This window comes from Emiliania huxleyi (genome assembly GCF_000372725.1).
Source record: "Emiliania huxleyi CCMP1516 unplaced genomic scaffold EMIHUscaffold_391, whole genome shotgun sequence".
Lineage (NCBI taxonomy): Eukaryota > Haptophyta > Isochrysidales > Noelaerhabdaceae > Emiliania > Emiliania huxleyi.
In genome coordinates, this window is record NW_005199036.1 from 81381 (window position 1) to 92306 (window position 10926).

The window sequence follows — 10926 nt, forward strand, 5'->3', positions numbered from 1 at the left end:
ATAATACTTCTCCAAGCTTCGGCGGTTAGTGGTGCACGTGCCTCCCCGTGTTTATGTATGTAAAGAGTGAATGCAGAAGATCGGACAGGGGAGGGACGCGGCCAGAAAGAGGGCGGGCGCCGAGGTTCGAAAGCCGGCGCTTTCGCGCGTTCGAAGGGGCTTTGCACGGAGTTTGTGCGAAATTTGCGGTTGGCCTTCGCCCTGCGGCGAGATGGCACCGCAGGCGGCGTGCGTGCACGAGGGCGGCGGCGTCGAGCGCCGAGCAGCACACCACGAGCGCGAGCGGCAGCGCAGACAACGCGAGGCAGCGGGCGGCACGACCGAGCCGGCGGCGGAGGAGGCGATGGACGTCGAGGCGGTGAGCGCCGCGGACGTGCTGGCCGGCGTGGAGGAGAGCGGCCCGAACTACGCCCTTCCGACGGCGAGGGAGGGCCAGAGGGAGCGGCGGGAGCGGCTGCGGGTGGACGAGACGGCGAAGCAGGCGGGGCACACCATCGTGGAGACGGGAACGCACGTCGAGATCCTGGGCGAGCAGGGCTTGTGGTGGCCGGCCACCATCGCGGGGCGGGAGGCGGACGTGGACGGCCGGCTCGTGCACGAGGTCGAATACGACGGCCACCAGGGCGAGCAGTACTGGCACATGCTTGACGACGAGCAGTGGCGGCGCGCGACCGCGATGCCGACGCCAGCCGACGGCACGAATGTGGCGTTTGTGCCCCGTTTGTACCGCGTCCCGTGCCCCCGATGTTTTCTGCTCCATGAAAACGGCGGAGCTATTCTCGCGTCCACACCACACACCTTGCTCCAACGTGGACACGCCCATAGCTGGGGACACTACTAGGTCACGCATGGCATCAGAAAGAAGTGTTCCATTGCACATGCACGGCATGCACATGTACATGTATCTCTGGGCCCCGAAAGGCGAAAGGCATCTCTGTCTATCTAGCAGCGTCGTTCGCATGCGCCCTCCCCTCCTGGGCGCAAGCGCCTCACGTCTCGACAGATAAGCTCTTGGGTGTGACGAGACGAGCGAGTTCTTCGCCATCGCAGCGCGCAGCAGGCCGAACGCCGCAAACAGCCGGAGGCAGTAGGCCCGCGGGAAAAGAAACCTGAAACCACGCTCGATGAGGTCTACCTCGAATCACCCCCCCGCCCCCCTGGCGAGTACAGACCGCGCCTCACTTTTTCACAGGGGGGCATCCGTCTGGAAAAAGGAGCCCCCCGGCTTTTCGCTGCGCATGCTCGAGCCCCCCGGCGAGGGCTTGTGCTGTGAATAGCAGGCGTGGTCTGTACTCGCCAGGGCGGCCGCAGCGGAGCCCGCCGCAGCGGAGCCGCCGACCGCGTGGCTGCTGCTCGAGCGAGTCGAGTCGGGTCGAGGTCCTACTGTGTGAATTCGCGGAGCGAAGAAAATTTTAAACGGAATACGTCCATTTTTGGAGCTTGGAATACGGCGTATTCCATGGAATACGTGGAATACGGGTGGAATACGGCAGAATACAGGCCTCTGGGAGGTCATTTGGAATACGTGGAAAACGTATTCACACGTAGGGTCGAGGTGGATGCCTGAAGGCGAAAAGTCGGGGCGGAGCGCGGGGCGGAGTGAGCGTGTGGATCATGCGCGTCGTGCGCGAATCGTGCGTTTGGGGACTCGGGATAAAAAGAAAAACAAAAGCGAAGAAAAAACAAGCCGCGGCCCCCAGCCACAGCGTGAGGGTACCCTCTGAGGTGGCTAAGTGAGGGTCTCTGACCCACCCAAATAGTGCTCTTTAACCTACGGAGGCCTTTGGGGGCGACCCGGGGGCACCTCGGGGTCGCAGTAGCCCCTGACGGTCGAAACCGGACCCCGGACCGAAACACGTTTCGTGCGGTGGTGGAGTGGGACCGGATTCTCGCCCTTCTGGGCGCGGGGACGGGGCCGGGGGTGGCAGGCAAGTAGTAATATGCCTTTAGAAGGTCTCGAGGGACACACACACTCTCTCGCGCCCCCCCACCCACACGCTCTGGTGGTGAGGGCTCGACGCGCCCAAAATTCGGCGAAATCTACGCCGGACCCGCGACACATGGATCGCCCCACGTCGCGCTTCAGATCAGCCCCACATATGCCACTCTTTGTGTCGCCAGAGAAGCTGGTGCGCAGCCGAGCCCTGCACGCTCTGCTCCGCATCGCGTACGAGGAGGGCTGGTGGCGCTGCGTCGCCATCGACGAGGCGCACTGTGTGGACTCGCGCCTTCTCTCTCCTACTCTCCGCCCCCATTCTCGCCGCACGCTCTCCCCTCTCTCCCCCCCAGAATACTACTCTCATCCTCTCCCTCCCGATCCCGACCTCTCCCTTCCCACGCCACAAGGCTCCATCTCCGCACTACTTCAGCAATTAACCTAGAACGCTTGATCTGCTCCTCGAGGCGCACCTCGTCAGCCCTCCTCGATGGGCTATCTCTCCGTCTATCCCCCTCGTCCTCCACGCTACTCGAGGGCTTGTTGCGATCTCACTAGCGGCTCGCATCGCACCTGTTATAGCAGGCTCTATCCCCGCAAGCACTAGCGCGGCTGGCCACCACTCGTCGTCCTCGTGCGCTGAGGGCATGTGCTCCTCGCACCACCTCCGCTCTGCCTCTCGCGCACTTATCCCCCCCAGTGGCTCAAGTGCCCGGCGTGGCTGTCGGAGACTCCGTGCGGCTGCGCGATGCGCTTTGCCAGCACTCTCGAAAGTCGGATCTACCCGCTTACTTGAAGAAAACAGGCCAGAGGAAAGCCCAGATTCTTTTTTTACCTAAAAGAAAGAAAGAAAGAAAACATACAACCCAAGCAGTGTTGTGCGAGGTTGGTAAAATTCTTTTTTTACGAGGATCTCCGTTGCGCCTGTGCTTTGTGCTCTCACGAGCGGCCGCCGCTGTGCGCTGAGGCGTACGCAGCTCGGCGTGAGAGCGGCGGCGGCGGCGGCAGTCTGACAGCGTCCTCCGCCGCGTCCGCCGCTGCACCGCGCTCTCGACTTCATGCACTGCCAGCGGCCTCGCCGTCGTCTGCTGCGGCGGCGCTGCAGCGGCGGCTCACAGGTAGGATGCAGCGGCGGCGCTGCGATGGCAGCCTGGTCGCTGCATCCGCCAACTCCACGAGCTCTCGCCGCGCTGAGCGCCCTTCAACCGCAACCGCAGATGCGAGCGAGCAGGCGGCGGGGCCCTTAGCTCCTACTAACTTGCTGCAGGCAGGCGTGACATTGGCGCGGAACGATGGAGTCGGACGACTGCAAGCGGCAGTTGCCGACGACGCCGGCTCCCGGGTATTTCAACCCCCCGCCCAAACTCGCATCGTTCGCTCGGGGCGCGCACGACCCACCCACTCACGCCGCTCCGCGCTCCGCCCCACTTTGGCCTTCAGGCATCCAGCTCGACTCGGCTCGCCTCGCTCGAGCAGCGGTGGGACGGTCGGCGGCTCCGCTGCGGCGCCGCCGCCGCCGCTTACTTCAACTACCTTCGAGACGGTGCGCTGCTGCTTGCATCTCGGCCTGTCCGAGGCGTTCTCCCCTGTCCTGCTTCCTCTCTCTCAGCCTGGCTCGCTCCCTGCCTCCCTCAGGCGGCAGTCTCGGCGCCGACAGGAGACGGCCCCCCCCCCCGCCCTCAGCCAAAGTTCAAGCGGACGAAGATCTCGAAGCCGATGTTGCTCATCCTGACGCAGCATTTCGGTCCGCGCCGGCCCCGCCCGACGCTCCACACCGCACAGCACGCTCGCCGGCCGCCGCGCCGCCCGAGCTCCTCCACCCGCCCAGTCCCACCCCCCCACCCCCCTCCCCGTCCCGCAGAGTCGGACCCGCTGCCCTCGTTCGAGGAGCGGCAGGCGCTGGCGCAGCAGCTCGACATGACGCCGCGCTCGGTGTGTGTTTGGTTCCAGAACCAACGCCAGCGCTTGCTCAAGCTGCAGCGCCAGGCGGAGGGCGCGGAGGCCTCGCAGCGCCACGAGCCAGCGTCCGGCATGTCGCAGTTCGTCTCCGCCGGCGACGAGCTGCCGCTGCCGCTGCTGCTCTTTAGTTGGGCTGCCCGTGAATCCCCTTGGAACCTTCCTGCAGGCGACGAGGAGCTGCCGCCGCTGCTCGTCGACACGTGTGGCAGCGAGGGCGGCGTTGCTGGCGATTGTTGCAGGAGCGGCGACAAAATCCCCTTAGCGTTGTGGCTTTGAACAGGCGACCGGGCGCTCTTGCGGCGGCAGAGGGCCGTGAGGCTTCTTGAGAGGCGGTGCGCGCTCAAGCCATGCTCGCGCCCCCGCCACGCCCGTCGGCCAAGTCCGGCCGGCATCTCATCGCCACATAGCCCGCGCCCACGCACATTTTGCTTTGCGACCGCAGCTCGCGACGCCCACTGCGTGGGACAGTTTTCCGCGCGCTCAATGCCTTGCGCGCCCCTCGCGTGCAGGCGTTCGCAGGAGAGGCAGGCGCGACTTGTCGAGCAAAAGGCGGCGAAGGAGGCGGCGCAGGCTGCTCAGCCTGTGCCTTCCCTCGCTCGCACTTCACGCGCCGCTCGGCCTGCCGCACCGAATCGCGCCCTCCTCCTCCCTCCGCCCGCGCCGCCGCGGCCATGCCCCACCACGCCGGGACTCCTCCGCACCGCAGGAGAAGCTTGTCGAGCAAAAGGCGGCGAAGGAGGCGGCGGAGCAGGCTGCTAAGCCAGTGCCTTCCCTCGCTCGCACTTCACGCGCCGCTCGGCCTGCCGCACCGAATCGCGCCCGCCTCCTCCCTCCGCCCGCGCCGCCGCGGCCATGCCCCGCCACGCCGGGACTCGTCCGCACCGCAGGAGAGGCTGGCGCGACTTGTCGAGCACAAGCAGGCTGCTCAGCCTGTGCCTTCCCTCGCTCGCACTTCACGCGCCGCTCGGCCTGCCGCACCGAATCGCGCCCTCCTCCCCCCTCCGCCCGCGCCGCCGCGGCCATGCCCCACCACGCCGGGACTCCTCCGCACCGCAGGAGAAGCTTGTCGAGCAAAAGGCGGCGAAGGAGGCGGCGGAGCAGGCTGCTAAGCCAGTGCCTTCCCTCGCTCGCACTTCACGCGCCGCTCGGCCTGCCGCACCGAATCGCGCCCTCCTCCCCCCTCCGCCCGCGCCGCCGCGGCCCTGCCCCGCCACTCCGGGACTCCTCCGCACCGCAGGTGAAGCTGTTCGACGCGAAGTTCGGGAAGGGCACCTTCTCAACGACGTTGGAGACGCACGTCAGCGAGAGGTGGACCAAGGGCAGCTTGCGCTACGTCTTTTGCCTCGGCCCGCAGAGCTCGCCAGTGCTCCGCCAAGGGCTGCAGCAGGTGAGCATCACCGGCCGGGCTCGCGGCGGTGTGATTGCGGCCAAGAAGTTCTACCTGGCCGGCGCCACGAAGCCGGAGGCCGAGGCTTCGCTGCGGGCGGCCGACGTCGCCACCGCGTGCATCGGGCGGGAGCGGCTGCACAGGCTCAAGGCCGAGGCGGCTGCGGTGGCGCGCAAGCACGACGAGGCGAGCGTGTGCAACGCGCTGCTCGTCGTCATGTGCGGCTTGTATGCCAAGCCGGCCGGCGACGACGAGGTGGTTGCGGCCGTGCGGCGCTTCGATCTGCCGCGCGACGCGACGCCCGACATGGCGCGCCCCGGGGGGCCCACCTCACCAGGTAGCGGGTGAGAGATTGGGTTAACCCGCGCCCCGCGCCTTGCACATAGGCGGGGCGAGTGGTTGCCTACGCGGACGAGTGCATGGAGCGGCTTCGCAAGAAGAAGAAGAAGGGGAAGAAGTGCAACGACTGGCGGCTGTGCCTTCGGGCAGCGATGCGCGTGCGCGAGAGCGGCGGCTCGCGGCGCGAGGCGGGGGCGGCGGGCGAGGACGCGGCGCGAGCGCACCACGCGTACTGCGAGGCGTCGCTGCAGGCCGCCGTCAAGGAGGCGGAGCGGGAGGCGAGCATCGTGGCGTCGTCGCACAGCGTCCCGCTCGATGTGTGGCAGGACCACCGCAACACCGTCGACGAGCTCCTCTACTGCCACGGCATCGCCACCGTCTCGAGCGGCGAGCTGGCTGACGAGGAGCTGGAGCTCGCCGAGCTGCTGGTCGACGACTCCCACGCCGGAGAGCTGCTGGAGCGCGAGCTGCAGGAGCTGCGCCGCATCGAGGCGCGCGCAGTCGGCGTTTACGGCGCTACCGGGAGTCGCACCCCGATGCCCCGCCCGTGCGCTGTCAATAGGTTTGGGCCGAGGTGGAGGTCGAGCCGGAGGGCGAGCCGGTGTGTGCAAAGATCGGGTTGTTTCCCGCGATGCAGGCTTGTAACGTTTTACCTCGAGTCATTAGGTGCGCTGCTGGGACGCGGAGCTGGTGTACGAGGCGCACTTGCTGGTGCACGCGGCGCTGCTGGCACGTCTAGAGAGCGGGGCGGTTACGACACCGGGCTCTCACGAGTGCAACTACCTGGGTTGGGTCCGCGACATCGTGAGCACCGGCGCGCAGTTCGCGGGCGCCGTTGACGACGACGACTTTGTCCGGTCCGTGCGGGACATGACATACCTACGGCTGAGCTTTGCTCAGGCGAGCCAGTTGCTGTGCACGCGCCGCATTGCGCACTGGGCGCGGCTCGTCCAGGTGCACGGCGGCGGCGATCGCCCCCTCGAGGCGATCGCCGCCTTCGCCGCCGTCGGTGCGAAGCCAGCGTCGTTGCGCGACCTCGTCCAGTACCCGCGCGGCCTCGACCCTCGCACGACGCTAGCAGCGATCGAGCGCATCGGCGTCAGTTTGCGAGCCGGATGCTACCCCCATCTGGCCACGCAGCTTTACACGAGCGCCATGGATGTGCCAGCCGTCGTGGTAGGGGCGGTGGGCGAGGAGGTGGAGGAGGAGGAGGAGGAGCTGGGAGAGGACAATATGGAGAGTGACGCCGAGAGCGAGGACGAGGAGAGCGGGGGGGAGTAGGCGTGTTTGTACTCGGGCGACGCTCGCGAGGTCTCTCTAGACGAGCGCCGCAGCGGGCCGCATCGGAGAGAGAGAGAGAGAGAGAGAGAGAGAGAGAGAGAGAGAGAGAGAGAGAGAGAGAGAGACTCTCAAGGCAGAGCTTGCAAGCGTAAGAAGAAAGAAGAAAGAAATAATCCACAACACCTCAAGTGCGGAAACGGGGCCCCGGCTCCACTACTCTCCACTAGCACCGACTTCCCGATCTAAAAGCCGGTCTAGCAGATTCGGAGAGATCCCGGGTGCACCGGAGCCCACCCAAGGGGGCCCGGGAAGGGTCACGCTGGCGCTTAGACGGCCCCTCGCGGCGCCACGGCGGTACCTTCCGGTCCGCAGGTGTTACATAGCATAAACACCGTCCGTGCAGGGCTCCTAGGCCATCACTGGGTCCACAGTGGACGGACACACAGCCTCAGCCGGCCCGGCGGGCTCCCGACCAGAGCCCGTCCGGAGGCCACAAACGGACACTCTACCGAACTTTACGCCCCTAGACAATCCACCCCGACTAGCATACGGTGTCGTCCCGACCGCCCTGCGGCCCCAGCTACCAGCTGGCGCCGCTCGGCCCGGCTGGAGGCGCCTGGGGCGCCCAAAATCGCGGAGCCGGCGACGTCCTCCGGCCAGCAGCCGGATCGGGCGTCCGACCCGCCCCCTCGGCGACCCGAGATGGTCTCCCCGACCCCCGAGGCTTGGCGCACCGCGGGAGGGGGGCGGCCCAGCCACCCTGCACCGCCCAAGCCGCCCTCTGCAAGCCCAGGCGCGCCGTAGAGAGTGCCGACGCGATGTCGACGATTTTGGCCTGCGAGACGGGGGCGAGGAGCGGTGTGAGGGCGCCATGTGCCCGGGCGACGGGCTAAGGGGCCGCTACACGGGCCGCAGAGCTCACCAGCGCCGGCACGGTGGCTTGATTTATCGCGCCATATTTTTCTTTTTTCTTTTTTGTCTGTAAGCGCACAGCAACGGCCTCACCATGGCTCGCGCGGCAGACGAACGGATGCAACCAGGCGTGCGCAGAGAGTGGTGGTCTGGAGAGGATGGCGCGAGCGGCGTGCGCGCGGGAGTGGCCGGCAGCGTGGCGACAGCACTGGCGGCTGCTGGCTCGGCGGGCTTCCAAGGCCGGCGCTCCTTGCGGGCTCCGGTGGGCACCGCGGCGGCACCCTTCCGCCATCTAGCTTTGTGGCACCCCCCCCCTCTCTTGGCGCTTTCTTAGTGCCCAGTGTTGTGCGAGGGAGTTTTGTTGTAAAATTCTTAACCTGTTTAAATTCTTAACCTAGAGTAGATGTTAAGTCTGTATTTTGTGTATTTGGACTTGGGCTAAAAACACAGTGTATTTTGTGTATTTGCTCCCACAAAGCCAGGATACACACTCGATGGGGACCACTAGATCCTACCAGCGCGCCGCAGGCGAAGGAAAATCATAGTCTGAGGGTTAGGTTTCTGGAGCCTCGGGTGCTTTTACGCTTTTGATCGGGTCATTGTAAAACGGCAGCTTGTAAATAAATAAAACGGACACCTAGTACCCGGGAGGAGGGAACTTCGCTCAGGATGTGTGGCAGTCAGTTTGGCTGAGTGTCTTGTCTTGTGGTTCTGTGTGTCGCTCCTGTGTGACCGTCATCGCCCGTCTAGCGTCCACCCATACCGCGTTGGTGTCCCAGTCGTTGGTCGGACTGTGTTTCGCCTTCCCATCAATCAATCAAGGAGGAGGTGGGCAGGGGGCTTGGAGTCAGTTGTCGGAGGAGGTGAGAGATGAGCTAACGCGGCCTCTGAGAGTGGAGTCGGGGCGTACGGGCTCACTCACCGGGGGAAGACCAGTTGCAGGGGCAACCGGACCACCGCGACCTTCGACAGGGAGGGCCACGCCTCCCCGAACCTGGAGAGGAGCCGGCGGAGGGGGGGGGGCGAGCCAAGGACTATAGAGAGGCCGCGGGTGCGGGCACGACTCGCTGACCAGGGAGAGCGGGCTCGACCTCCCTGCGAGGGGAGCCGAAAAATAAAAGAAAACCCCCGTGAAAAAGGTGGTGATGACACTATCACCTCGGGGTGCACTGGTCATCAGCGCCACTTGATGTTGCTTCAGCTTCCCGCGGACATCCAGCAGCTCGTCTTCAAGCAGCCCGGCCTCGGCCCGCGCGAGCTGGCCTCCCTGGAGGCGACGAGCCGCGCCGTGCGCGCGTTGATCGACGAGGACGTCTGGCGGCAGGCGTTCCTGCAGTCATGCAGACACAACGCACTCGGCCACCCTTCATCATTCAAGGTCGAGTTCAAGCGGCGGTCGACGTGGAGCCGCCGGTGGAAGACGCTGCCGGACTGCGCCCCCGGGACGGTCGGCGCCAGCGCGCCGCTGCCGCTGCAGGCTGCGGCTCGGCTCTGCTCGGTGCGGGCGCCGCAGAAGCTGCGCCGCTTTGCACTCAAGGTCATCGCGTCGCTTCCGCAAGCGCACCCGCCCAAGGCGGAGGTGCTCGTGGTGGACGGGTCGGGCCGCGAGCCCGGCTCCTTTCCGACCATCTCCGCCGCGCTCCGCTGCGCCAAGCCCTACGACCGCGTGCTGATTAGGAGCGGGCGGTACGAGGAGCGGCTCGCGATTGACAAGGCGAGCGCCGCCCCTCCCCCACTCCCCAGCCTCCCGCCCCGCCTCCCGCACGTCCGACTCCGACCCTCCTCCGCGCGCCGCAGCCCGTCGAGCTCGTCGGCGAGGACCCCGCCGGCAGCGTCGTCCTCGTCGGAGTGAACGGCCCCGCAGTCGAGGCGTCGAGCCGCATCCCTTGCCGCGTCGCCAAGCTGACGATCCAGCAGCAGTCGCGGCACGCGGCGCCGGCCATGTCGGGCGCGGTGATCGCCAAGGGGGGCGCGACCCTCGTGCTCGAGGAGTGCGTCGTCTCCTCCCAGACGGGCCACTGTGTCGTGGTGCAGGGCCTGTCGACAAACGCGTACGTGCTGCACAACCACATCTCGCGCGGCAAGGGGGTGGGGGTGCTCGTGTGCGACTACGGCAAGGGCGTCGTCGAGGACAACGAGATCTCGCACAACGGCCGCGCCGGCGTCGCCATCCTCTCTTGCGCAGACCCCCAGGTGGCAGCCAGTCCTCACCCTCGCCTCCCCCAACCCCCCTAAGCCATCCCCACCCCCTAAGTCACCCCCCCTTCTTGCGCCGGCAGGTCCGCTCCAACAAGATCCACGCCGGCCTCGACTCGGGCGTCCTCGTGTCCGAAAAGGGCCGCGGGCGCGTCGAGGCGCACGACGCCGCCCACACCCAACCCCACACCCGCCGACCCGTCCGCGTGCCATCGCGCCCTCCTCCCGCCCTCCTCCCGCCCTCCTCCCGCCCTCCTCCCGCCCTCCTCCCGCCCTCCTCCCTCGCCACAGCCCACCCCACGCCCCTCCGCCACACACGCTTCCGGATCCCACGCCAGGCGAACGACATCTTCGCGAACCGCCGCGCCGGCGTCGCTATCCTCAAGGACGGCGAGCCCCTCGTCCTCTCCAACCGCATCCACGACGGTCGCGACTCCGGCGTCCTCGTCTGCGAAAACGGGCAGGGCCTCGTCAAGGACAACGAGATCTTCGCCAACCAGATGGCGGGCATCGCCATCGGCCGCGGCGGCGCCTCGCGCGTGACCGGCAACACGATCCGCGACTCCAACGGCGGCTCGCTCTGCCTCTCGATGCACTCGCGCGGCGTCATCTCCGCCAACGTGATCCAGCTCGACGGCCGGGCGACGATGCAGGTTCCAGAGGACATCCTGCCGGGCGTGCGGCAGCAGAACACGCTGCTCTTCACCGCGCCCGACGGCGCCGCCGCGCCCGCCGCCGCCTCGCCGACTCCGACCCCGGACTCGGAGCCAGACCCGGACGCCTCGTGCGAGCTGCGCCAGGTGCCGGCGGCGGGGGCCGCGCCACGGTCCCCCCTCTCCCCCTCCCGCCCCTCCCCCAGACCTCACCCCCTCCCTCGCTCACCTACCTGCAGGCGCTGGTCAACTTCCCGCCGCCC

At 67.1% G+C, this 10926-nt stretch overlaps 3 protein-coding genes across 3 annotated transcripts in view; all 3 read left to right on the forward strand.

Moving 5' to 3' along the window:
- Positions 1–207: 207 nt before the first annotated feature.
- EMIHUDRAFT_369782 (hypothetical protein) lies at positions 208–708 on the forward strand (the record flags this gene model as incomplete). The annotated part of the gene is made up of 1 exon (XM_005771081.1): positions 208–708. A coding segment is annotated over exon 1 (497 nt), but the record flags the coding sequence as incomplete, so codon positions are not given.
- Positions 709–3228: 2520 nt separating this feature from the next.
- EMIHUDRAFT_458874 (hypothetical protein) lies at positions 3229–7069 on the forward strand (the record flags this gene model as incomplete). The annotated part of the gene is made up of 14 exons (XM_005771082.1): positions 3229–3278; positions 3377–3479; positions 3824–4127; positions 4176–4227; positions 4405–4477; positions 4602–4646; positions 4783–4815; positions 4952–5008; positions 5133–5537; positions 5669–5779; positions 5873–6121; positions 6184–6222; positions 6288–6797; positions 6879–7069. The coding sequence occupies 14 exons, from the start codon at positions 3229–3231 to the stop codon at positions 6900–6902; spliced, it is 2055 nt and encodes a 684-aa protein (XP_005771139.1). The 3' UTR covers positions 6903–7069.
- A 1920-nt stretch (positions 7070–8989) lies between these two features.
- Positions 8990–10926, forward strand: part of EMIHUDRAFT_458875 (hypothetical protein) — a gene marked incomplete at its 3' end in the record, with an annotated part of 2572 nt that continues 635 nt past the window's right edge. The window contains exons 1-4 of the mRNA XM_005771083.1: positions 8990–9528; positions 9612–10007; positions 10094–10162; positions 10349–10663. Coding sequence (XP_005771140.1) covers positions 9004–9528; positions 9612–10007; positions 10094–10162; positions 10349–10663 — 1305 coding nt within the window. The 5' untranslated portion in view covers positions 8990–9003. The remainder of the gene's footprint in view (positions 9529–9611; positions 10008–10093; positions 10163–10348; positions 10664–10926) is intronic.